Source organism: Chelonia mydas, chromosome 20 (assembly GCF_015237465.2).
Source record: "Chelonia mydas isolate rCheMyd1 chromosome 20, rCheMyd1.pri.v2, whole genome shotgun sequence".
In the NCBI taxonomy this organism is placed as follows: Eukaryota; Metazoa; Chordata; order Testudines; family Cheloniidae; genus Chelonia; species Chelonia mydas.
Window position 1 is genome coordinate 4,714,286 of NC_051260.2, and position 26,741 is coordinate 4,741,026.

Sequence of the window (26,741 nt, forward strand, 5' to 3'; positions counted from 1 at the left end):
AGTGTTTGCAGGATGGAGACTTTAAGTAAATAATAGTTTACTCCCGTCAAGTTCAGAGTTAGGGGATCAGAGGTCTTACTAGATGATTTAACTCTCCCTTCAGGGCTTCAAATCTCTGAATGAAGAAAGTTAGCAGCCAACACTTGTAACAAGAGGGTGTTAATATCCATGAATCATTACAGCCCTTCTGATCATTCCTACATGTTGCTACCTAATGCATATTAAAGCTACATGCTGTCAGCCAAAGGCACATCATAGTCAGTGGGAGTTTGGCCTATGTACGAATTGCAGGATTTAGTTCTGAATGCTGTCTTTAGACTATGCAGATACTAAGGCCTTTAAAGAGCCCGTTTATTGAGATGTCACATGACATTTGTGGTGTATCATGGGCATTGTGTGTGTTTATGGTGGTGTCTTGATTACCTGTTTCTCCAGGAATGTCGGAAAATGCGTGGTGAATTTACTGGACCTGCCTGTGGGCACCATGGCCCCTACACACCAGATGTCCTCTTCTGGTCTTGCATTCTCTTCTTCACCACCTTCATCATGTCTGGCGCACTGAAGATGTTTAAAACCAGCCACTATTTCCCAACAAGAGTAGGTAGAAGATGGTGGCTAACTGCCACCCCTCTCTTTCCTGAAAGACCAGCATTTCATGGTAGCTCTCGTTAGTGTATATTGATATAAATTCCAAGGCTGTGAGGAAATTAGGACTGGTCATAAATTTTGCCATGGTCCCTCATGAGAACTATAGTTCATTGATCTCATGTCCCGATCCTCCACTATGGTCTGGTTTTCCCAGGTAGACTACATCACCCATGATGCACCATGGCCAGGGACTCCTGTGCTACACTGCCTCCCCTTAGAAGAGGGACGATCAGAGTGCATCCTGGGAGATGTAGTTTGAGCTGGGAGCCCAGACTATAGAGGGGAATGAGAGCTTGAGGCATCTGGACTACATCTCCCATGCAGCATCATGGTAGCATTTCCAAATGGAAATATTTTGGGTTTTGCCTGAAATATTTTGTCTGACAATCAACATTTTTCCTGGGGGAGAAAAAAAAAACGTTTTTCAAACAGCTGTAGTGGAAATATCACCAAATTCTCCATGTATTGAAGCAGATGTCATGGCATGATTCTGGCACATCAGGGTATATATGTGATATATTTAGAATGATCCTTGTCCAGTGAGATCTAGCCAGTGCCCACAAACCTCATTGCATGCACTCCAAGGCATCTGAAGAATTTGGACTAACACCAATATTGCTAAATTGAGACTGCAGTAATATGGATAAAGTAATAGGACTATTGGAATTGACTGTGGGTATTGATATGTTCCTAAAGGGAAGAATCCAGGGATTTAAAAACAATTCTGAATGGTAGAATCATGTATTAAAAAGTATGCTTGAATCTGGGTGTTTGCTAAAAATTAACATTACGTTTAACAATAAAAAGGGAAAGAATTTCAATGGGAAGATCATTTGCCTTTGACTGTACTGTCTGTTGCTTTGTTTTGACAGTTTACTAATGCCTAAGGCTATATTTTAGTCATGGGTATTTTTAGTAAAAGTCATGAACAGATCACGGGCAGTAAACAAAAATTCACTTGTACTGTATACTGCTGACTAAATCTTAGTGGGGGATGGCCTGGGGGCACCGCGGGTGCTCGTGGGAGGGCGGCCTGGCGGGTGTTGCGGGTGGTCATGGGGGTGTGTCCTGGGGGTGCCGCAGGTGCTTGGGCGGGTGGTCCGGGGGGCACTGTGGGTGCTCAGGGGACAGCAGCCCGGGACCCCCACTGGAGCTGGGTGGGGGGTTTGGCGGGGCTGGCAGGCTCCCTACCCAGCTCCTCGCAGCTCCCCGGAAGGGGTGACATGTCCTTCCCTCAGTTCCTAGCTCTATATGCTGCCCCTAGCGGCTCCGCAGCTCCCATTGGCCAGGAACCACAGCCAATGGGAGCTGCAGGGGCGGTGCCTGCGGGCAGAGGCGGCACGTGGAGCTAGGAGCTGAGGGAGGGACATGTCGCCACTTCTGGGGAGCCCCCAAGGTAAGTGCTACCCAGAGTCCTTACCCCCTCCCCTGCCCCAACCCTTAGTCCCTTCCCACATGCACCCAAACACCTGCTGCTGCTGGGGTGGGGGGTTGTCTGAGACTGCCCCAGCAGCAGCCAGTCTAGGCCAGCTGCACCGGCCTCTGCAGAAGTCACGGAGGTTCAAGAAAGTCACGGAATCCGTGATTTCCGTGACCTCCATGACAAACTCGCAGCCTTACTAATGCCAACTGCTTCTTTAATTTCTCATACCAGGTACGAGCCATGATAAGTGACTTTGCTGTTTTCTTAACTATCGTCACTATGGTGACTTTTGATTTGTTAATTGGAATCCCATCACCAAAGCTACAAGTTCCCAGTGTCTTCAAGGTAATCAAATGGTGTAACAGATTTGGTTTCACTGAACAATCCACATTTGTAATGACATTTTAAAATGAGCTGTATGTTGTGAAAGGCAGCAAGGTTTGGTGGATGGAGGATGGCAGACTAGAACGCAGGACTCCTGGGTTCTATTCCCATTTCTGGATGGGGTGTATGGATTAGTGATTAAAGCAGGGGCAACTGAGAGACGGGATTCCTGGGTACAGTTCCTAGCGGTGGGATCTAGTGGTTGGATCAGGGAGGAGTGGGACTTAGGAGATCTGAGCCCAGTCCTGATTTGGTCACTGAATCCCTGGGTGACCTTGGAAAGCCTTTTCAACTCTCAGGGTGGAATTTTCAAAAGCACTCCAGTGGCTTGGGGGATGTTCTGTTTTTAGAGGTGACTTAGGCACTTAGGCCTAGATCCAAAGATATTTAGTCACTTAACTCCCATTGAAATCAATGAGAGTAAGGCATACCTTCGAGGATTTGGGCCTTAGGAGCCTAAATCAATGGGCTAAATTACTTTGCATAAATTACTTTGAAAAAAATGGGACATAGGCTCCTAAATCCTTTAGAAGCTTTTGAAAATGTTCTCTTTAGTAACATGTTCCCTATCTGTAAGATGAGGACAATAGCACTGCCCTAACTTGCAGGGGTATTGTGGGGATAAATACATTCAAGATTGTGAGGCCCTTAGGTACTCTGGAGATGGGAGCTGGATAAGTACATAGATAGAAAAATGACTGAGAATGGATGGTACAGTTGCTTCAATAAATGGCTTTTATTATGCTGTGTGTATTTTGCTGTAGCCAACAAGAGATGACCGTGGGTGGATTATTAGCCCGATAGGACCCAATCCCTGGTGGACGGTGTTAGCAGCTCTCATCCCAGCTCTTCTCTGCACCATCTTGATATTCATGGACCAGCAAATCACTGCTGTTATCATAAACAGAAAGGAGCATAAACTCAAGGTAACAGTGTTTGAGGAGTGGATCAAGAGACCTGATTCTCCATTACTCTGAACCTTGTGTCATTTACCCCTGTGCAAAGTGAGCGTGACATGCTTCCACATCGGAATGGTAGCAGTTTACATCAGCTTTGCACTCACTTTGCAAGGCCCTGACTTAAGCACATGCTTAACTTTAAGCAGTTGCTTAATTAGTGTCCTAAATAAAGATGCTTTCCTATATTAGGCCCTAAATAACTACACAAGGAGCAGAGCAACAGAGAATTTGGCCAGTAATCTTCCTAATAGGTAAATTAGCCTAAAACCAAAATATCGAGGAGAGGTTTATATTACCATCTCTGACGGGAATTAATTAGTCTGACACACCACAAAGTAACTCATATTATAACTGCCTCTTAGTTACTTAAAAATAAAACCAGTCGAAATTTTTCTGATGAAAAATAGCTTTCTGATTAAATGGAAATTTCTGCCAAAAAAAATCTGGTTATGTTGATAATTTCCAGGTTTTCATATTAAAAAAGCTAATTTTTTTTGGTTGGTTTTCAGTTTCCAAAAGCTAAAGAGATTTGTTTGGACAGTTTTTCAAGAAAAATATCAACAAACTTGAGTGTTTTTCATTTTTATCGATTTTTTTACAAGAAAAGGAATTAAAATGTTTTGCCACCAAACTCTACTTCAAAGTTAATTTCTACATGACTGGACAATTATAGACTTGAAGGATGTTAGTTTTCCAAGGTGCTTTATTAAAGCAGAAAATCTTCCTGCTGGAACGTTTCTGGATAAAAATGATGAATTCTCCGTTTCTGAAAGGATTCTTATGAACACAAATAACTCAGCACTTCTTTATTTCTTGTATTAATATTGGTGTTTTTCAGATCGTTATGTGGCATTTAATTAAAAAACATAACTTGTGCATTGTACATCAAGGTTTAGTTTGTGTTTCTGAAATATGTGCTCCAGCTCAACCTCAAGATATGGAATAACTGAGTGAAAATCTGTGAATGGCCTTTGTTATGATTAGACTAGCTAATCATAACAATCACTTCTGGCCTTAATATCTGTGGGTGAAATCCTGGCTCTGTTGAAGTCAATGGCAAAACTGCCATTAATGTGAACCAGGATTTCAACCCATGAGTCTGTTTTCAAAGATCATCCCTCTGAATAAAGCTTGTGTCTTGTCTCACTGGATTCTGTTTTCTTGCAGAAAGGATGTGGCTACCACTTGGACCTTCTGATGGTAGCAATAATGCTTGGTGTGTGCTCCGTTATGGGGCTGCCCTGGTTTGTTGCTGCAACTGTTCTATCCATCACCCATGTGAACAGCCTTAAACTAGAGTCTGGCTGCTCAGCTCCGGGAGAACAACCGAAATTTCTCGGGATACGAGAGCAAAGAGTCACTGGCCTCATGATCTTTGTGCTTATGGGCTGTTCCGTCTTCATGACTGCTGTGTTAAAGGTAACAGGACACAAAGTACCCAAAGTTCATCGGGACAATAAATATATGGAGAAATATTGTGTTTGTGATTGTACTGTGGAACTCACTGCCACATGATGTCCCCGAGGCCAAGAACTTAAAAAGATTTAAGGAGGGATTGGACATTTATGTGGATAACAATAATATCCATAGTTATAACAGATAAAGGAAGGGAAAAAAAGAGACAGAGATTCTTGTGCTGCAGGGTTTAAGCCAATGTCTAACTATTCAGTATTAAGGTGAGACTTCATGGGAGGGCAGATTATCCCACATTTGCCTATTGCTGGTTTCTTGCACTTCCTCTGGTGCATCTGGTACTGATTAGGTGGACCTCAGGTCTGATCCAGTCTGGCAACTCCCATGTTCCTATTTCCAAGGATAATGTGACAAGAAATATTACAAGGGGCATTACCATAAGAGGTGGCAGCTCGCTGTACTCGCTTCCTCCGAACTGGCTTCCGTCTTAGAGTATCTCTTCACTGAAAAAAAAAGGTATGTTCTTAATTCAGGTTAGCTAACCCTGGTTGAAACAGCAGTGAAGACATGTCTACTCAGCCGTTAATTCACGTTAGCAACTTGTGTTCAACCTCAGTCTCCCCATGGACTTTATCTTGAGCTGCTGACCTGAGTTAAAATCCGAGTTGCTGTGTCTTCCCTGCTATTTTCACGTGACTGAGCTAACCTGAGTTAAGAACACACCGTTTTATGCGGTGAGGACATGCCCTTAAAGAGGGTTAATGGATAAAGTGGCAGACCCCTACAGCCAGATTGTCAAAATGAGCCCTCTGTTTGTGCGTGTATATTTCTGTGCATGTGTTTTTCATGCCCACACCACATGTGCATGTGAATTTACATGCAAAAGCCCCATGTGCCTGGCTGTGGGTTTTGCACACAGGAGCTCTCCCATTTGCATGTGTCGATGAAGGGGGGGCTTGTGCAAGCCGTAAGACCCAGAGTGCTGAGGAGGGGGAAAGCCTGCCTGGATGGATTCCCGTCTGTGGAACTGATTTAAAACTGAAGGGAGACGTGGAGGCAGAGTCTGGACTCGGGTCACATCTAGGCCATCATCCTGGAGCACATAAGCCTGTGCCACAAACTCCTGTTTTCTTCCAGCCAGGGCCAGGCTCATCCCTTTTTAGCTTTTAAAACTGGATGAAATCAAGCTTATTTAGACCAGTACCACATCCAGCTGCTGGTCTTCCAGTTACAACTGACTGTGATTCCCAGCATGCACTGCTTTCGTAAAGGCTAACCATTCAATAGCAGCTGCACAGACTGTCTTACAAGTTTTCACCCCAAAACGTCACCTGTGGGCTGAGATGAAGCATGCTGGCCTTATATGTAGTCACAGTGAACTAGGGGGATGGCTTTTCTTTACTGTCACAGAATGCAGCAGCATTGAGATAAGTACATTTGAACACTGGCGAAATAACCTACTTTCCTCTAACCTCGTTCTCGGAAACGACCGAACCGTTTTTGATGTAACTTTCCCCCAAAAAGTCATTCCGATACAGAGCTGAAGCATGAAAAATATCAGCCTTAATGATAGGCGAGCCTTATATGGCTATTATTTACTGTATACAGGTTTATCTTTAATACTTACGTTCTCTTTGCAGTTTATCCCGATGCCTGTGCTTTATGGTGTGTTTCTTTACATGGGCGTTTCTTCACTCGGAGGGATTCAGGTGTGTAATTTTGTAGCGCAAGGCTGTGTGCTAGATAGCGTGGCAATGGATAGTGCACTGAATTAGGACTCCCAAGACCTAGGTTCTATTCCCGGCGCTGGCCTTCTGGATGATGTTAGGCAAGTCATTGCGCACCCTGTGCTTCCGTTTCCCCATTTGTAAAGTGTTCTGAGATCTACTGATGGAAAGTGCTGTATAGGAGTTATATGGTGGTGTTATTACTCCTTGAGATAAAGGACCTGGTCCATTAGCTTACAGGCAGTAGTAGAATCACAAACCTCTACACATGATCTAGCCACTGGGGGGGACAAAGACTCACGCCGGTTTGCATATGGTAATTTTCAACATCCTACTAGATTGTTATTTTAAAGGAGACTCTTTTATTTCTCTTCCTGTTAATAACTTAAACTACTAAATGCAAATCTCGGCCAGCATTTGAAATCCTGTGTAATCAGAACTTCTTCTGTATATGGTCTTTTCAGTTCTTTGATCGCCTGAAGCTGTTTGGAATGCCCGCAAAACACCAGCCCGACTTTATCTACTTACGGCACGTCCCCTTGCGAAAAGTACATCTCTTCACCGTGATCCAGCTGACGTGCCTCGTTTTACTCTGGGCCATCAAAGCTTCTCCTGCTGCCATCGTCTTTCCCATGATGGTAAAGCTCTTGCTCTTTACTAGCTGGATGGTTTGAATCGATAGACACCAGCCATCTGCTTTAGGGTGTGATTAGTGGTTTTGTTCAAGAATTAGTAAGGGTCTTACTGAGTCTCATTTCCCCTACGGCCTCCAATGCCAAAGTAAAATGAGTGTCAATATAATTCCCTATTCAGGCTCTTTTGCATGGTGCAAACGAGAAGAGATCCCTAAAGGCCTTGTCTATATCCCTTACTCATATGAGCAGTCTCATTGAAGCCTGCCATTCAGAATGAGCTGGGGCAGCATTTTTGTTACGCTTGCTAGGTTAACTGGACAGGGATTGGGCCTGCTTCTGGGGCCATGTCCAAACTAGGAAAAAAGATGTATTTTTAACACGTGTGAACTAACCATGTCAAAATCCCTGTGTAGACGAGGCAGTTGTAGTTAGCTGATTGAGGACAACCCAGAGCCGGAGTCCAGGCTTGAACTCGACCAGCTAATGCCTGCTAAAATGATAGTTTGCCTTGTCTACACTAGGATTTTACCACGTTTTAAAAACACACCTTTTCTTAATGAAGTCAAGGCCCTTGTGCATCACCTGAGCACTGTTAAGGGGCCTCACCGTAGATGAGGATCAGGCCCACTGTGTTTTCAGAAAGTTTTAGAATGTTGATTGAGGCATACCTGAAAACAAAAGATGTTCTGAATCTGAAAACTGAGTGAAACCATCATCGACTTGGTCCATTTGACCCATTTATTCCCAAATGGACTTCACTGGTGAACTCTAATATGAAAATTGGCTTGAACTGATTAGCTGTTCATCTGTATCCATGTAGGTCTTGGCTCTGGTCTTTGTCCGGCAAGTCATGGATTTCTGTTTCTCGAAGCGGGAGCTCAGCTGGCTCGATGACCTCATGCCAGAAAGCAAGAAGAAAAAACTGGATGATGCCAAAAATAAAGCCAAGGAAGAAGAGGTAATATCCATTGAGTGTCCCAGACTAGACAGTGCCTATGAACTCATAACACTTGTACTTGCCAGTATAACCCTTTGTTTATAGATTGAAACCTGGCTGGAGGACCAAAAATAAAGAGCAATGTAATGTATTTGGAAGCAGGATGGTTAGGGCTGGTAATTTTCAACGGAACAGTTTTCCTTTGGAAAATGCAGTTGCATTGAAGTTGAAAAGTTTTGTGGGCTATACAACACACCAGGTGGGCCAGAACTATGCTATACTATATACTGTACCAGTTATATCCAGACCTCAGGGGTTCAGGAACCAAATTAATGATCTACATTACCCAGAAGAGCCACAGTAGTGTGAATTTATATATATATATATATAATCAGCAAAATGACTGACCAAGTACAATTGGTTAATAACATAGCAAAAGGACCCTGATTCCTGAATAACTTAGACTGGATAATAGTTAAATCATGCAGTGTTTTAATATCATGTGCTGCAAAGAGCCACGGGAGACACATTGAAGAGCCACTTGCGGCTCCTGAGTCTCAGTCTGAGTATCACTGTACTATACTATACGGGTTCTTATACCACACACATCACTGTAGTATCTCAATGCCTTCCAGTCGTGCATGAAGTGATGTGGCTAACATCTGGTCACATGTGGTTCATTCTCTCATCCTGTGTGTTCCGTGCAGTGTTTTGTTCGGGTAGGGTTGTTTTTTTTTAATTTACATGTTGCTCTTTATTTATGTCAGAGAAGGCAAGGTCAAAAAACCCACTTGTGCCTGGAGCGGAAGATCCAACACCTTTTGCTCTCACGGTTCTACTTCATCTGGACTCTGGCCTGCAGAATTAAGCGAGTGAGACCACCCTTAATTTCTTGCCCAACAGAGAGAGAACTTGTTTTGGTTTTTTTAAAACAGGAGTCTCAGAAAATGATGGAAGCTGCTGAAGCAAATGTAATGCAGTTATCATTGGGGAAAACGAAATATATGACTGTTCCAGGACGAAATAACAATACCAGGTACAATTCACTAAGGAAATCCCCCAGCAGGAATATTTTGTTGTCACATTCTTTGCTCCACTGGTATCTTCATGGATGTGCTGTATTTCCGTCAATCCAGGCTTTTCTAAGCATTTGTGATCTAGGCTGGCATTTTCACAGCAGGCTAAGGGAGTTGAATTTCAATGAGATTTGGGCACTTTGAACATCCAAGCCCTAGTCATTATAATCCAAACACCAAAAAAAAAAAAAAAAAAGTTGACTTTCTTCTAATGCCACATATTTAAATGTCCTTCATATTCCAATAAATACAAAGGCCGTTACATGGCTTTGCACTCCCCAGGCAGATCGAGTGTGCAGAGAGAAATCTCCAGACATCTGCGGTGTGTTGTTCCTAACGCGAACTGATTCCACTCCCCTCCCTCATAACCGCTTGTGAGATCAGATGTGTTAATAAAATAGAGTTGGTTGGAAAACAGATTTTCCATCTTACGAAAAATTTCAAGATTTCACATTTTTTTCAGCCCTAATTGGGACAAAATGCCAAACTGGGGAAGTGAAATTTTAAAAAGAACAGTGTTGGATCAGTCAACACATTTTGTTTCAATGTTGACCCTTTTTATTTTTAAAACCGTTTCTAAAATAAAGTCAATTTCAAAACAAAAAGTAATTTTTTGAAATGAAAATTGCAACGTTGTGTTCTGAAAATGTCAAAATGGGAGATTTCAACATTTCCAACCTGCCTTTTTTTCCCCTACAAATTTATACGATTTTGCGAAAAAGTTCAGGTTCGCTGAAACGGCATTTTCCACAGAAACCTGCTTTGCCGACTTTTTTTCCGACCAGCTCTATTCATAAGGAGAACGATTAAGGGTGTGAAAGGGGTTTTTCATGAGTCTTAAGAGCCAGACTTCCCATTGATCCTTGTTGGCAACCCCCGTTAGGCAGAATCAAGTGGCTGACATGTCCTGAAATGAAAGTGACGTGAGGTTTCTCACCCCTTCCTCATGGGAAAACCCATTGAAGCCAAGACCTGGTGGTGGATGTGAAAACTAAGGTACCTTTAAATTTTGTGAGGAAGTGCAGCTTGTGGGTAGGGCACTGAACTGGGATGTGGGAGGCCTGAATTCTACGCCTGGCTCTGCCATTGGCCTGCTGGTTGACCTTGGGTCAACTGATTCCATTCCCCATCTGGGAAATGGGGGAATGGTGATTATCTCCTTTTGTCAAGTGCTGTGAGATCTGCAGATGGAAAGCGTGATGTAATATTATTGTGGATCCTACCTACTACTCCCTTGGGCCCTGTCAGCCTCGGTGTTATGAACAGCACTTGCAGCATCAGCAGCCAAGACATGCCTCCTGCACCCTGGTCCTCTGCTTTAAAGGATGTTGCAGTCACTTCACCACTTGGATGCTGTTCTGTTGCTTTTAATCTTACTGGAAACTCATTGTATGGGAGTAGAAACTCCAGACTCTGCTTCTTCGGAGTGTTACTGACATTCCTTCGTGCTCGTTTTAAGAGGCAGTTTCAAACACTGTCAAGACCAGCCCTCTCTCTGGTGCACCCAGACTGGGACTATCAGACAAACGCAGTCCGAAGAAGCAATCCATTTGTCCTTTGTGTTGGGGACTCCCAAGTTAGCTAAGTGGGCAACGAAGCTGTGAGCAAACAGTGTGCCACACGGACCACACGCTTTTCCTTTCTCGACCGCACATTTTGCACAGAAGCTTTCTCAGTGAACAGCTGGCTGCAATCCTGGCATATTGGCACCGGCCCATTTAGAATGATGTCCAGAAGGGTTTTTATCACCACAAATGGTTTAGGAGCCTGCAACTCCCAGTGCCCCCAGTAGATGCTCAGCCCTTGTATGGGTTGGTTGCTAAGGTCAATAATCCAGCAAGGCATTAAGCCCACGCTTCACTTTAACCACGTGGGCAATCTTGTTGACTTCAGACGCTCACCTGCTTAAAGATAAGCACGTGCTTAAGTGCTTTGCTTGAATGGAGCTGATAGCGATCACGGCCATCAACACCTATAATATTTGTTGCAGGGACGATCCTGCAGAGATAAACATCTCAGATGAAATGCCTAAGACAACTGTATGGAAAGCTCTCAGCATGAACACAGAAAATGTCTAAATCCAAGCAGAAGAGGTAAACTGATTGCATGATCTGGGTTAACTGAGCTGCGGTCTTCCTCTGCACATGTCCGCGTGTACGCCAGCTGGATGGGTGTGAGCATGTGTTTGGTAGACGCAGAGCTAGCTTGGGGGTTCTCTCTGAGACCTGATCTGCCCGGGTTCAGCTTCTGGGGACAGGAGCCAACTCGGAGCCTACCGGAGGGGCGGGGGGTGGGCTCCGGCTCGCTCGGCCACTGTCCCAAGAAGCTGAGCCAGGGAGGGGGGGCAGCCTGCTGCAGCCACAGCCAGGTGCTATCGCAGGCAGCTGCTGCATTGCACCGGGCAGCATCCCAGGAGAGGATCTGTCCCTGTCTCTTCCCTTCTGTCTCTGCCCCCCCTCCACTCCTGCTCTCCCCCCCAAGCCAGCTGCTGGGGCACTGGACCCTGGGGAGGTCACTTGACTCTTTGTGCCCCTCCCACGAGTTGCCCCTGGTAGAAGTCCACCCCCTACCCTTGTGGTTTTCCTATGGGCAGGAATGATTCAGCATCTGACAGCAGATGTTACCTTCTCCTGCCAATGAGGCTGTCTCTCTATGCTTAGTTTTCCCATTTAGGGACCTTGACTTTGTCGGCGGGGGAGGAGATCGTGAAGATGACTCAGGGATGAGCCAAGATGTACAGACACGGGGAGAAAATACTCTTAAAAAAACGGAGAAAGGGGGGAAAAAAACCCACCACTCTCCTCTGGTACTTTTTTCATTCAAGTAACTGGATTCCCATTAAAGCCATTCAGACATTTTCAATGATCTTTGGTGTGCTTCGGTGGGCGTTTATTCTCTTCAGACCAGCAAGCTGAGGTGGCCATGGCAATCGATGACAGTTCAGTGTTATTAAGCCTCTCTCTGTGCGTGCGTTCTGTTCTCTTTGTGGTAGAGAGATTGCTACCGCACAGCCATTGAGCGGTATAGATTTTCCATCTGATTTTCTTTTAAAAATATAAACTCTGAATGTACAAAATCCATTTTTTCTGGTCTTTTTGGGCCACCCTCCATTTACCGGTCTTCCCTTACTGGCTATTGGGCCGGTTGGGTTCTTGGTTAAGTTTCTGCAGTGATTTCTCTTCTCGTGTATTTTAATAGTTGTCACAGGTCCATCTAGCGACAGACCCCGGGGGGCCAGTGTAATGGGAATATCTTCAGCAGATCTGGACCAAAGCTGCAAACTGGTTTTTCAGTGCACGCTCATTTGAGTTTTTGCAATTTTGCACACATTCTGGCAACTAAGGCCTGGGTTCAGCAAAGCCTGCCGGCCGCGCTCGACGGTGCGATGCCTAATTTAGGGTGGATGATTGGCAGGATTGAGGCTTCTAAGTGCCTAAATCCCTTTTGGCATTGATACTTAAGCTCCTAAATCAGTTAGATGTTGCAACGCTGCGCATGGCGACGCCTCTAAGTACCTTTAAAAATCTGGGCCTTAAGGACATTCTTAAGTCCCGTCGAAGTTCATGGAACTTGCTTAAAATGAAAAGCTCTCCTGATTATGTAAATGAATCCTGTGTGTTACGGTAGCCCCTAGTGGCGCTGACTAAGATCAGGGCTCCATTGTGCTGAAAGGGAATCCCTGCCCCAAAGAGCTTGCAGTCTGTCTAGACAGGAGGGTCATGCGGGCATTGTTGCTTCTGTCGGCCGAGCTCCGTGCACACACCGGGGCTCCTTGCATCCCTGCATTCCTCCCCCACAAGCTCCCTGAGTACCCCCTCCCAACCCTCTCTGTTTTAGGGAGTCCCTGCAACCCCCACCTCCCTCATGCTAGGAGTTTTGTGTACCCCCATGCCCCCTTCCCCCCACAGACCAGGGTCCTCCATTAAACCCCCTATGCCAGGGGCTTTGTGTACTTCCTCTCCCCCGCCCCTCACACCAGGGTCCCCCATTCAACCCCCATGCCTGGGGCTCTGTGTACCCCCATTTCCTGCTCTCCCCCATGCCTGGGGTTCTGTGTACCGCCCTTCTGCCCTCCCTCCCATGCCAGGGTCCCCCATTATTCCTGCTCCATGCCAGGGGCTTTGGGTGTCTCCTTTTTTCTCCCCCCTCCAAAGTACCTTTCTTTCCCCCCAGATTGGAAGGGATGGACGGACAGCTGGGGTCCTCTCACTTTCTCTCTCCCTCCCCCTGCCCCTCAAGGAGGGAGAAAGGAATGAAGCTGCCTTTACTCTCCCCTCTTTTTGACTCCCCCTGCTGGCTGAGCATCTGCCCCCCGGCTGTTACACATCTCTCTGCAAGGAGAGCAAACAGCAGCGGAAATGGGTTTTCCAGTTTTCACCAAACTCAATAGGGTTCTGCCCGTTGATGCCTAGCATGCTCCCTGAACTTTCAGAATTGATCGGCCGTGGCATTCAAAAGTTATTGCATTACTCAGCCAGGAATAAAACCCAGGTGCCCTACGGCCCAGTCCTGTGTTCTGTCCATCAGGCAATGCTTCTTTCTTGCTTGTTCGCCTGCTTAGAGTTAAGCATGTGCCTGAGTGCTTTGCTGAATCCGGGCCTGTGTTAACTCACGCTGTGCATGGGAACAGGGAACATTGCAGACGATTCATAATGGTGAGTATTCATGCCATAAGCCTGCTTCGAAGAATCACCCTCGTCCCGTGATGGGCCAGAAACATTGGTTCTGACCTTGGAGGCCAATCCAAAAAGCTTGAAAGCTGCAATGATGCGCCCCTGTGTGAGCGTCAGCCCAAGATTTATTCACACCAGCTCTTCAGCGAATAGGTTCTAACCCTGCACGATTTGGAGAAAACTGCAGTCTCGTGGTGCTCACTTCTTGGGCGGAAAGAGGCAATGCTAATTAATACGTCATCTGAAAACAAGAGCTGTCAGATGACTGTCACATTGTCTAGCTGTATCATAGTCTGGGGACTTTCTTTTTGTTATACCGCTTGGCAGCGTATCACAATCAGATCAGCTATCAAATCCCTTTTTGAAATCAGGGTTCGTCTGAAGGCTGCGTTCAGCAAAGCACTTAAGCACGTAACTTTAAATACATCTAGTTCTGGGCATAAGGGAATCATACAGGTGGAAGGGATCTCGAGGGGCCATCTAGTCCTTCATCCCAGTCTGGGGCAGAACTCTCCCTCCCGTTCCCCTGGAGCAGAGGGATTCTACAAGCCACAGATTCAGCTGGGGAGGATTCCACCGGTAGCACCATAAGGCTGTCCTCTGATGAACCCTCTGTACATCTCTGCGGTAGAGGGCATGCCAGAGCTGGGAAGGTTGCGTCAAAGGGCGCAGCGATCCCAGGCAGTGCTGTGGCCCACAGCTCAGCCCTGGGAGGCTGCCGTAACTTTGACAGGCCCCCAGGGGTTTCTAAATTACAGCAGGGGCCACTGCAGTCCCTGGTGCAGGCCAGGATCAGAAAGGCGCAAAGGTAACATAGCCCCACCCTCCTCTGTGCGGTGCCTCTTAGAGGCACAACCCAGAATCTCACCTGTTGACTCTCATGGGCCTACTCAGATGCTTATAATTCAATCAGGTGCTTAAATACCTTGCTGAATCAGGGCTTCATTCTGCCCTTCTTACTCAGCCAAAACTCAGTTCCCATCGAATTCAAGAAGAGAGTCCCCAAAGGTTTGATTTTTCAAGATCAGGGCCTATGTTTTTAAAAAGCACATGGATTTCTTATTGGTGGAATCTTTTATGCTTATTGCAAGCAAATGTGACTAGTCTACGATCCAGAGCTTTCCCAGTTTACTGACCGTCCTGCAGCGTGGATAGATGTTATGGTAGCACTTACTCACCCGAACAGGACTTGATTGTTTACTGTAAATACTTTCGCCTGCAGTGAAACTCACTCCAAACATATGTCTCCTTTCTTTTAAAATGCTTTCATTTATTCCGTCCAGAATGGTTGACCTGACTGATTATGATCATCCAGAGGGCTGAATGTGGCGCCCCGAATTATAAAATGAATGTACTTTGATTTATTTGCTTTGTAAATTGCTTTTTCAGCATCCATGATGTCAGTGTACATCGCTCATTCTCTTAAAGGAATAGTCTCAGTGGAAATTTCTTCTTTTAATACAGTTGCCCGATTTACTGTAGTATTACGCGCCTGTGGAAAGCGTTACACAGGGGCCGAGCCTCATTCCAGCCTCGCTGGTGTAAATTGGGCATAACTCCATCATTATGCTGGCATCTGAATGGTGGAAGTGAGATCAGAATCAGGCCTTCTAAATTTAGCATAAGAATGGGGTGATATGGGGGGAAAGATTGAATTATTTTTGCTACCCCAAAAGATTTGGTTGAAGAGGAACCCGTTGGGTAGTATTTTTGGGCAGTGCTTTATATTGTTTTCTTGTATCACAGTAGAGCTTTGTTATAACCCCTTGATCTCCACACCCATCCTTGTGAGATGGAAACTTTAGAACAGTCTTTTACCCGCCTATGGTTTTTATATATCAGACTGTCCATCACTTGTAGCGCGAAAGCTTTGGAAAGGATTTTTTTCTGTGGCTCCTGTTTCTGTGAAAAGTGATTTTCTCCAAGGCTTGCAGGATCAATTCAGAGCAGCCCAATGGCCTACAAATAGACTAATTTGAAAAAAAGTTCCTAGCTTGCAGCCAGTAAGTTTGGTGGGTGAGGGGGGATCATGAAAGTACAAACAGATCTTGAGAAAAGATGGTGAGGGAACCCAGAAGCCTTCTGCAGCTGGTCGACGGGACACCTGCCGGAGCGGGAAGGAAAGGAAGTTCCATCGCAGGAGTGATGAAAGTGCCCTGGGGTGGGAAAACTGACTTAGAATGCCGTTTACTCGTCCCTGTTCCCTCACACACACTACCTGTAGCAATTACAGCTATGAACCTGCCGTGGTTCTTATGCAAAATCCGTGCTGGCCAGGATCTAAAAGAGTTGGCCTGTTGGTTGCAGCTTTGGTTTCCCCTGCTGAAGCAGGGTCCTTACAGGGTACACATTGGGAATGTGGCTGCATTACACCCTTCGCAACTCCTGCCTTTGCTTCTGCGGCCAGTAAGATGTTGGCCACACATTTACCGGCTGCCTCCATTGGCAAGGGCTGCCTGGTTCCCTCGGGCACTTGCATAATGCCCTCCTTCAGCTATTGAATGGTAAAGATGCTAATAGGCTTGACTTAGTCATCAGGCAACCGCAATCTATAGGGTGCTGCAGTAAGGACTAGGGTCTGAGAGATCTAAGGCCCCTTGTCAAAAGCTGGGAATCTCCCTCAGCCCAGAATTCATAGATTGATAGATCAGAAGGGTCCATTTTGATTCTCAGTCTGATGCAGGGGTGGGGTGGGGTTCCTGATCGAGTCATCCACCAAGGGCCCACTGAAGCATAGAGAAATTCCAGTCCTCTTCTCTGCTAATGACCATTAGTGGGGAGGGACCTTCAGGTCAACTGCCCTGGGAGCTGAAAATGTGTCAGCTCAAGGAAGGAAAAGGCCAGGCCTCTGGTTCTAGCTCTGCTTTCCCTTCCCTGATAACAGGCCGCTTGGGTTTTATTCTCACTCCTGCCTGGCTGCGTCTGCACAGAACTCGTGGTGGTGTGGATCCATTAATGTAACGTGCTATTTTATCCTGGACGTCTGTGCCAGTGTAACCCATACTTATGCAGCGATGTATCCATCTGTGTCTGTCTGTGTCCCTCAAGTGGTTAGACGTTCGTGAGTCAGCTACAACCTTTGGGCTGAGGACGAGGGGGGGCGTTCTTTGCATTCAGATCCAGAAGCACTTGTAGGAGTAAGGACCTGCTGTAGCTGACCCGTCAATGTCTGAAACAAGCATCTCCTCCTTCATTAAATAAGACGGAAGGGATCATTGAGTCCAGTCTCCTGTTACCGCATATGATCATTTATATCATTATTCCATATAATGATACAATCCAGTCTCCTGGTCACCCCATCATATAACTCTATTCATAAATGTATCAAGCTCTGTGTTCAAACTAGTTAGATTGTTTGCTCCCGCTGACCATGCCAGGGAAGAAAAATATAGCATGGAGAAAATCCATGATTTTCCTGCCATTTTAAAAAGAAATGAGAGTTCCGTGAAATAATAAAATGGCTTGTTTATGCAATGGTTACAATTGTTTCTACTGGACAGGAGAACACTTATTTCTATATGCTTTCTCTAAAAAATAACTACTGGGTCCCTTTAAGTGTCTTTAGCAACAATTTTTGTTTTTTTACTTTAAAAATGAGAGCGCTATGGAGTGGTTGAAAGTGATGACATTGCGCAGGGAGAGCTGGCTGTATCTTTAAAAGTGGCCTGCTTTTACTCGTATTACGGATGGAGTAAAATGACGCACATTGTGGAACTGTTTACAACACAGCCACAGCTGCCTGCTATACCACATCCCCTCCTTTTAAATAAGCAAAACCCAACCTACAGTAAAACTGCAGAGCTTTGCCAGGGACTGGGCCCTCAGCTAGAATCAAAATAGACAGTCCCAGACAAGAGACGTAACCAGTATGGCCAATCCCCAAACTGTTCAGAAATCATGAGATTGACTTAAAAACCATGAGATCAAGAGAACCAAAAACTAACAAATGGGGCGGGTGGGGAGGAAACAATCACATTTTGGGTTCATTTTGCCTTCTAGTTTCTGAGCCTGTAGGGTGCTCTCAGGTCATAATTTCAAGTTTTTCTCTGCAACCAGGAAGGCTAGAAGCTTTTTTTGTTTTATGAAAGCTGAGATTCTTGCATAACAACATGACTCCAGGAGCAGGAGCTTTCAGGAAAACACCAAAGATCCCGAGGGTCAACGTCAATGTTTAGCTGCCATCTTCATTGCCTATGTTTTGAGCATGCCTCTGTTTCCTACCATGTATCATGATTGGATGACTTGTTACCTAACGGTAACGACTAGATAGCTGACCTGTTTCTAGAACAGGACATGCAGAAGCAGATTGCAAACACCAAAGAATCTAATTACTTTGTAATCCATCAGCTAAAGACATCCCATAGAAAGGCTTGGTTCTCTGCTCTTCTTGTGCAGTCATTTACACCAATGTGAAGGGCTTCTATTCTGTTTGGCCTCGTGTGTTTTAGAGCCTTGCATTTTACACTTGGCACTGGGGTAAATGATGGAGAATCTGTCCCATCACTGATTTCACACTAGATTGATAACAAATAGAAATGTGCGAGTCCCCTTCTTCTTCCACTGAGCAGGGTCGAATTGTGCAGCTCCCCGAAGGTGTAGGGCAGTGTCTCTGTGAACACTTCAATGTCCAGTCCCCAGCCATGCCTCCTCTTCTACACACATGCCGAAGGCCTCACGGGGGCATGGTGATAGACCACTCTTAGTGGAGAATGCAGGAGCATGGGGCTGGGCTGGGGAAGGTACGGGGGTTTATGGGGGATGTTGTGCTGTGGGACATGATGCTGTGCTGAGGAATGTGCTCTGGGGAGAGTATTCAAAGGGATGCTGTGTGGGGCGAGAGAGATGATACTGTGCTGAGGTAATGGGGTGGAGGTAGCTATGCTGTGATTGGGAGGGTGCTGGACAGAAGGGCATGAGATGTTGCGGTGGATGGAAGACACAACAGGGCAGAAGGACCGATAAAGAACCTCTCTCTGGGACAACTAGGTGACCTTTACTAGAGCTGGGCGAATCACATTTCATAAAAGATCTTTTATCTTTTTGCATCTCAGGGCAAAATCTTTCTACCCGTGTATCATTATTAACCTTTCCCTTCCTTTAAAATAAATTCTTTGTTTTCATTCATTTCAAGCATCGCTCTAACCATTTCATAGCTCTCCTTCGAGGATTATTTTTACATTCTGCCTTGGCACTACTGACAGAACTAGCTCCTCCAAGATGATGAAGTCAGAATCCCACAGTGTTGCCAGCTCTTGTGATATTCTCACATATGTTGGTGTTTTGATTTGAAGGTTCAGGTCCTGGAGTCAGGTGATGACATGAGAATCTCAGCTTTTATTTAAGAAAAAATCTAGCTCTCATGGTTGAAAATGTTACTCCAGTGAACCCTAACATTAAAAAAAACACAGGACCTCCCCCTTACCCCCCCCCCAATTTATCATTTCAAAAATCTCATGCTTTTAATTCATCTTGTAATTTTGGGAGGGTCTGACTCATTATTTTTGACTACTCGAGGTTGGCAATACTGTAATACACACTGGAAAGATTTTCAAAGGCACACGTGGCTGTTTGGTACCTAACTCCTTTGACTTTCACAACAAATTAGGCTCCTAATTCCCATGTGTGCCTTTGAAAATTTCCCCCTGGAGCAAAATGTACCATCGGCTCAAGTTGTTTTAAATCGGCACCGTTTCTCTTTTTAAACACCTATAGTACCAAGAAACAGAGATGATTTCTAACGGGTGGATTATTTTACATTCACATAAGTTCATGTCTTTGCTTGCTCTCGTAAGGCATATTTTAATAGTCCCCTGTAAATCCGATGGATCTAATTTGTCTGATTTTTTTAGTTCAGAGAATGACGAAGGCTGGGAGGAGTTAGACACCAAAGTTCGCGAAGGGAATCTGATGCCTAGTTCCCTTCGGTCCCAGTGAAAATAAGAGCTAAAGTGAAGTGCATAATACTCTCTAAACAAGGAAGGGAAAAAGGCAAAATGGTGCTGGCACATTTTTTCTAGTATATTTTTTTCCTCCTCTTACGCTACATGTAGAAATGGAGAAATTTATTTTCTTTCTAGAGATACCGAAATATATTTATTTTGTTGTAAGAGATGATGTAGTTTGCAAACACTCCACGTTGTAAATAAAACGGGGAAACATTATGGAACGACGTGTTATTTACAAATTAAACTGTTTGCTAAAAGTCCGACATGTGATTTGATTGAGTTTATTTCAGGGTTGGGGGTTTTGTTTGGGTTTGTTATGTAAAAAACCGTTGCTGTCTCGTGCTTCGTGTCTGTGAAATGTTGCTTGGTGATCGTGGTACCTCAACAGTCAGAACGGTGCCTGTCTTTGATTGATCTGTAGCTCATCGAAAATAATGGAAACAAATAATAAAAAAAATTTGTTTGACTCTGTGTGCCACCTTCAGTGTATTTGAAAGAGAAAAAATCCTTCTGTTGGAGAAAACATAAGTACGGCCACACTGGGTCAGACCAGAGGTCCATCTAGCCCACTATCCTGTCTTCCGACAGTGGCCAATGCCAGGTGCCCCGGAGGGAATGAAAAGAACAGGGAGTCATCGAGTGATCCATCTCCTGTCACCCATTCCCAGCTGCTGGCAAACAGAGGCTAGGGACACCATCCCTGCCCATCCTGGCTAATAGCCATCGATGGACCTATCCTCCATGAATTTATCGAGTTCTTTTTTGAACCCTCTTATAGTCTTGTCCTTCACATCATCCTCTGGCAAAGAGTTCCACAGGTTGACTGTGTGTTGTGTGAAAAAATACGTCCTTTTGTTTGTTTTAAACCTGCTGCCTATTAATTTCATTGGGTGACCCCTAGTTCTTGTGTTATGAGAAGGAGTAAATAACATTCCTTATTTACTTTCTCCACACGAGTCATGATTTTTTAGACCTCTATCATATCCCCCCTTAGTCATCCCTTTTCCAAGCTGAAAAGTCCTAGTCTTATTAATCTCTCCTCCTACAGAAGCCGTTCCATGCCCGTAATCATTTTTGTTGCCCTTTTCTGAACCTCTTCCAATTCCAATATATCTTTTTTGAGATGGGGCGACCACATCTGCACGCAGTATTCAAGATGTGGGCGTACCATGGATTTATATAGAGGCAATGTAATATTTTCTGTCTTATTATCTATCCCTTTCTTAATGATTCCTAACATTCTGTTTGCTTTTTTTGACTGGCGCTGCACATTGAGAGAGATGGCAGGAATCCGAAGGGGAGAAGGGAACATTGAGTAAACAGTGCTGGGGTGGATTTGCGGACATAGCCAAAGGAAACCACAGATGTGTTCGACTGCTTTTCCCTTTTTTGTGGAGGAAAAGCACTGCACCACGGAGCTCAGTTTTGCGGGGCGGGGCAGTGCACTCTGACCCTGATCCAGATAGGCCCTTCAGCATGTGCTTAGCTTTAAGCAGATGAATAGCCCCATTGAGCTCAATGGGACTTCTCAGATATGGCAAGTTAAGCAGGTGTTGTTAATCAGAAGTTGCTCAGGGTTACATTTTCAAAAGTCACGTAGGATCCTAAATTCCATTGACTTTCAGTGACACATAGTCGCCTAAGTGACTTTTAAAAATGGAATTTAGGCACCTAAATCCCATTGGTGCTTCCCTTCGAGAAGGAAGAGGCCAACGTACCTGGCTCGAGAAGGCACCTGGCCTCTAAATGGAAGTGATTGGCAAGTGAGAGCTGCCTAAAAAACAAGTCAGCAGAAGAGAGCTACAGGAGACCCTGTCAAGAGAGCTGAGTTCGGCAAAGAGCTGGAGCAGAACCGCTGGTGAGAACTGACCAAAGCTGGGGAAGGTTTGGTCCATGGGACCCTTAGGAAAAGGAAAGATCCAGCTTGGTCAGGCCCTGCCTGAGCAGGGGTCGGACTTGCATTCCACTCCCCAGGCCTCATTGCCTACTGCAGGTAGCCCTTGGGGTGAGGACTGGAGTGGAGAGCTGCCGGAGGGGTGAGGAGGACAAGGGATGGGTCCTGGAGAGCGCTTCCCCTGAGGGACCCTGTGGGGAGCTCTCTTGGGGGTAAGAGTCAGGGGATGGCTCACTCTCAGAGGGACGACCTGGAGTGTGGGGCCCTGGACTAGAGACAAATGGAACTGGGGACACAGTGCTGCTACTGATATCTGCATGGGGGACCTGGAGGTGATGTCCCAATAGAGAGGACTGGGAAAACTGAGGAACCTGTATACTTTGACTGTGGGTTTGCCGAGAATGGTTTTACGACCGGGTTTTGGAGGAACTACTGCACTGGAGTGTATATGAATAAATCATCTCCAGAGGAGGGACTTTGTATCTCACACCGAGGGGCTATGCTTCTTTTGTGGGCAGGAAAAAAGGGAAACTGAGGCAGGTGTGCAGGTCATGCTGTGGCCTGCCACTGCAGGGCGCCCTAGGCAGGGACACCCTATTACAGTGCTTTTGGACATTTTTACCCTAAATCTCAATGAAAGTGTTTAGGCACCTAGTGGGAGTTTCAGAAACACCTTGGCGCCTCGATCTCATTAATTTCAGTGGGTGTTAGGTGGCTAGATGCAGAACTGTCAAGAGCGGGGAAAGGGAGACAATTGTACTGGGGACCTGAGCTCAGGCCCCCTCTCCCCAAATGTCTGTGTAAATCAAATGAAGTGGGAGGGGGGCGGCCCTAGCAAACATGACATGCTGGGGCCCCAAATTTCTCCCAATGAGCCTGCCTACATGCTTTTGAAAACCCCAGTAGGTGCCTAACTACCTTTAAAAATGTGGCCCTTCATCACTTTTGAAAATGGGACTTAGGCTCCTACAGCTACACAACTAAAAATTGTTTCAGGTTGAAACAAGCTTCAAGATTCACAACTAAAAGTTTTGAAATTTCCAGAAAATCGAAATGTCAGCAGAACAAACCCCAAACCATTTGGGGTCGACTGAAACATTTTGTTTACATTTCAACCATTCTTCACATTTGAGTTTAAAAAAAAAAATGAAACTTTGAAATAAAAATTTCAGAAGGAAAAATTGAAATGTTTTGATTTTTTCAGATTTTTTTTTTTAGGGTTTTTTCCAGCTAAAACAATTTGGTGAAACTGACATGAATTTGTGAAATATTTTGGTGTCATCAAATCTGCATTTTTGGGGGGCCAAAAAAAACAAACAAAACCCCAGTTCTACTCCTACAGACTTAGGACCAGATTTTAAAATGTATTTGGGTCCCTAATGGGGTTTTCAAAAGCCAAAATGAATGAGATTTAGGTGCCTTTTGATCCTGCTCGTTACCTTAAAAAAAAATTGAAAACCTTACCCAAATCCACCACAAATATCATTTGCCGCGTATTACTCAACAAACTCTACAGCCTTTGGCTTTTATTCAGCAAGATACTTAAACAAGGAGCAAACACTAAACCCATGGAAATCAACCTTAAGCTTGTGAGGAGTCACATGGGATGACTTGCTTGCTTAATGTTGGGCAAACACCTGGCTGAGTCAAGGCCTGAAGGGTGTAACAGAGATCCAAATTAAAATGCACTGTGAATGCAACCTGTTTTGCTGATTTTCCTGGGCACAAGAGACGTGGCAGAGTGTAGCTGATGTACTGTGTCTGTAGGAAGAGTGTATATAACTTGCAGGTGAAAAAAGGACAGTGGAGGGAAAGGGTGTCATAACAGTAGAGAGAAAGCTTTGCCCCTAATTATTGCAAAAGCGGACAAGATCTTTTGTCATTTAACTTGGGGGTGGGCTGGGGAGGATTCGTGAAAGAAGCGACTAGCTGACTCTAAATTGGGCAGTGTCTGTGTAGCACAATAAATGGCTAGAGACATAGACGTTAATCTGATGCCATGGGCTAGGCTAGCCTCTCCTCACCGATTTCCGTCAACACCGTCCCCAGCTCTCCCAGCTTTTCTAACAAGATTTATTCATGTTTTCCCCTTTTCTTTTCATGCCCAGCTTCCCAGCACCCTACTGTATAGACCAGGGGTGGGCAAGCTTTTTGGCCCGAGGGCCATATCTGGGAATAGAAATTGTCTGGTGGGCCATGAATGCTCACAAAATTGGGGTTGGGGTGTGGGAGGGGGCGAGGGCTCTGGCTGGGGGTGCGGGCTCCAGGGTGGGGCCAGAAATGAGGCGTTCAGGGTGTGGGAGGGGGCTCTGGGCTGGGGCGGGGGGGGTGCAGGCTCCGGCTTAGGATGTGGGCTCTGACGTGGGGCTGGGGATGAGAGGTTTGGGGTACAGGAGGGTGCTCCAGGCTGGGATCGAGTGGTTCGGAGGATGGGAGGGGGATCGGGACTGGGACAGGGGGTTGGGACATGGGGAGAGGCTCAGGGGTGTAGGCTCCGGGTGGCGCTTAACTTAAGCAGTTCCCAGAAGCAGTGGCATGTCCCTTTTCTGTCTCCTATGTGGAGGCACGGCCAGGCGGCTGTGCATGCTGCCACATCCTCAGGCACCGCCTCTGCAGCTCCCATTGGAGTGCCAGAGCGGGCCATTGGAGTGAGACCATTGGAGAGCGTAGCAGCTGGAAGGGGGCCATGCCGCGGCTTCCGGGAGCTGCGTGGAGCGGTCCCCAACTCTGCTTCCTGGCTGCAGTGCCGGAGGGGGCCAAGCCCCAGACCCTGCTCCGGAGTGGGAGCTCGAGGGCTGGCTTAAAATGGCAGGCTGGATCCGGCCCACGGGCCATAGTTTGCCCACCCCTGGGATAGACACAGAGTGACCTTATCACCTATGTCTTTAGGAAGCCTCTCAATGGGCTTAACCTTCCCCCATGCACTTAAAGATTTCTCAGCAGTGCAAGAAAGGGGTCCGGCTCCTATTGGGGAGTTGGATGCCTGACTCCCAAACGACAGCAAATTCCCCCAACTTCTAATGGATTAAAAACAAAAGAAGAACTTGGAATCCACAAATGTACTGATGACCGCTACAGAGCACGGCTGTTGAGTTCTTATAGCAACCTTCCTGCATTTTATTCTGTGGAGCCGCTTAGGAGAGACATTTTATTTCAGTTTTAGATTCACTTCGTTTCCCCCCCTTCAGAAAGGGGCGAGACACCTTTAATAAAGTCAAGAGTCAGTGATGAGAATCTCCTTTCTTTGCCAGCAAGTGCTATAAAGCAACGACCAGTTCTACAAACCCTAATGCAGCTACAGCTGTTTTTGGGGGGAGAGGGTGTTCACCCCACAACAGCCCGGAAGCAGGGGTGCTGGAACAATTTGTATAGTGGGGGTGCTGAGAGCCATTGGACCAAACTAAACCTGGGATAGGATGGAAACCATGTCAAACCAGGGGGTGCTGCAGCTAGGGTGACCAGATGTCCCGATTTTTTAGGGACAGTCCTAATTTTGGGGGCTTTTTCTTATATAGGCATGTATTACCCCCCCCCCCCCCCACCACGTCCCGATTTTTTACACTTGCTATCTGGTCACCCGAGCCGCAGCACTCCTAGTTCTAGCATCTATGCCTGGAAGAGGTTAATGAGGCCGAGAAGGGGCCAATTAACCAGCTAAGGCCACAGCTGAGGGGAACAGGGTGCCCAAAGGAAGGATGATGATGCTCAGCTGAGAAGGAAAAGGTGGAGCTAGGACGAAGGCTAGCAAAAGAAAGGGGCTGCAGGGAAGTAGCCTGCAGTTGTTCCCTGGGAGTTAGGAGGTATGGGAGAACTGAGTGATTTGCAGTTACTTCCTGAAAGCTGGAAGCTGTAGGAGGGAGTCCAGGAAAAGAGCAACAGGATCCTACAGTTGCCCATTAGAGGGTCCCTGGACTGGAACCTGGAGCAGAGAGTGAGCCTGGGTTCCCTTACCAGCCCTGGGGAGGTGGCACCATAGGAGTAGCAAATGAGAAGACTGCTGATAAGAAAAGACTTTGGTCCCCCTGGAAGGGGAAATTCACACAGTGACTTGGCTGGAGGGTCAAGTCATGAAGAGGGAACAGGCTGAGTCACGGTGAGCTGGGGAAGGCAGAAGCAGGGAATGCCGTGAGCAGTGGAATGGGGCCTTGGACCTGGAAAGAGCTAATCCCCTGAGCGGCCAGGAGGAGGTGCTATCTATGGTGAGTGTACTCTGGGATGGGGGGAAATGCATAAAGCCAGCAGCTGTGCTCCACCTTTGGCCACGTGTCCCTGACCCCCATGAAGTCAGAAGACATGTCTGGATTGAGCTAACGCCTTGACTTGGCAAAGTGCCTGCTGAAATCCCATGGACTTCAATGAGACTCAAGCAGCTGCTTAAAGTTAAGCAAGTGCTCAAACGGTGGCTTTAGGGCAGAAGATGGACCTGGTTCTGTGGCTATAACCTGGAACAGGGATCCCCAGGAACCATGTTCTATTCCTGGCTAGGCTGTTGGGTAATCTTGGGTAACTCAACTTGCCTCTGTGCCTCAGTTTCCCAATAGAGATAATGATACTTACCTCCTCTGTAGAGTGCTTTGAGAGCTATGGGGGAAAAGTCTTCTTCTTATATAAAAGCAAGGCATGGCTATTCAATCTCACCTAACTGCATACTTTGGGGCTTGCAGGGCTGTCCTTTCTAACCTGAGTCCAACAGGCTGAATTATATTTACAACTACCAGTCTTGTCCTGTTTGCATGATATGAAGTACCTAGGAGCCCCCATCACGGACCAGGACCCCGTTGTCCAGCTGTTGTACAGAGCGATGGCTGTTTTGGAGCAAAGGCCTTTCTCAAACAGGCCTATGTTAATGTTTAGCACGTGCTTCGGGGTGTGTGTGTGACTTGAAACCTTAAATATCTTTGGCCCTTGGACGCTGTTTTGTAGATTTCTCCCCCCTCCCCCCCACCCCACTAAAAATTCCACTTGGAAAATTATCAGGATGACTTACTCTAAAATATGGCAGATCTTGGCTTGAAAAAACAAAAGGC

At 46.1% G+C, this 26,741-nt stretch overlaps 1 protein-coding gene across 9 annotated transcripts in view; it reads left to right on the forward strand.

Annotated features, from left to right (window-relative positions):
• The window catches only part of SLC4A8 (solute carrier family 4 member 8), a 77,582-nt gene extending 57,286 nt beyond the window's left edge, over positions 1-20,296 (forward strand). For 6 of the 9 annotated variants that reach the window (XM_037884090.2, XM_043533076.1, XM_043533072.1 and 3 more), the window contains 10 exons: positions 436-597; positions 2,303-2,416; positions 3,220-3,381; positions 4,582-4,833; positions 6,468-6,536; positions 7,019-7,192; positions 8,010-8,147; positions 9,062-9,162; positions 11,193-11,295; positions 11,863-17,402. In XM_037884090.2, the coding sequence (XP_037740018.1) occupies positions 436-597; positions 2,303-2,416; positions 3,220-3,381; positions 4,582-4,833; positions 6,468-6,536; positions 7,019-7,192; positions 8,010-8,147; positions 9,062-9,162; positions 11,193-11,280 (1,260 nt within the window). In that variant the 3' untranslated portion in view covers positions 11,281-11,295; positions 11,863-17,402. Of the gene's footprint in view, positions 1-435; positions 598-2,302; positions 2,417-3,219; positions 3,382-4,581; positions 4,834-6,467; positions 6,537-7,018; positions 7,193-8,009; positions 8,148-9,061; positions 9,163-10,085; positions 10,199-11,192; positions 11,296-11,862; positions 17,403-19,724 lie in introns of those variants that run through there. The other 3 variants (XR_006286759.1, XM_043533077.1, XM_043533074.1) reach the window with 3 other exon arrangements.
• Positions 20,297-26,741: the final 6,445 nt, after the last annotated feature.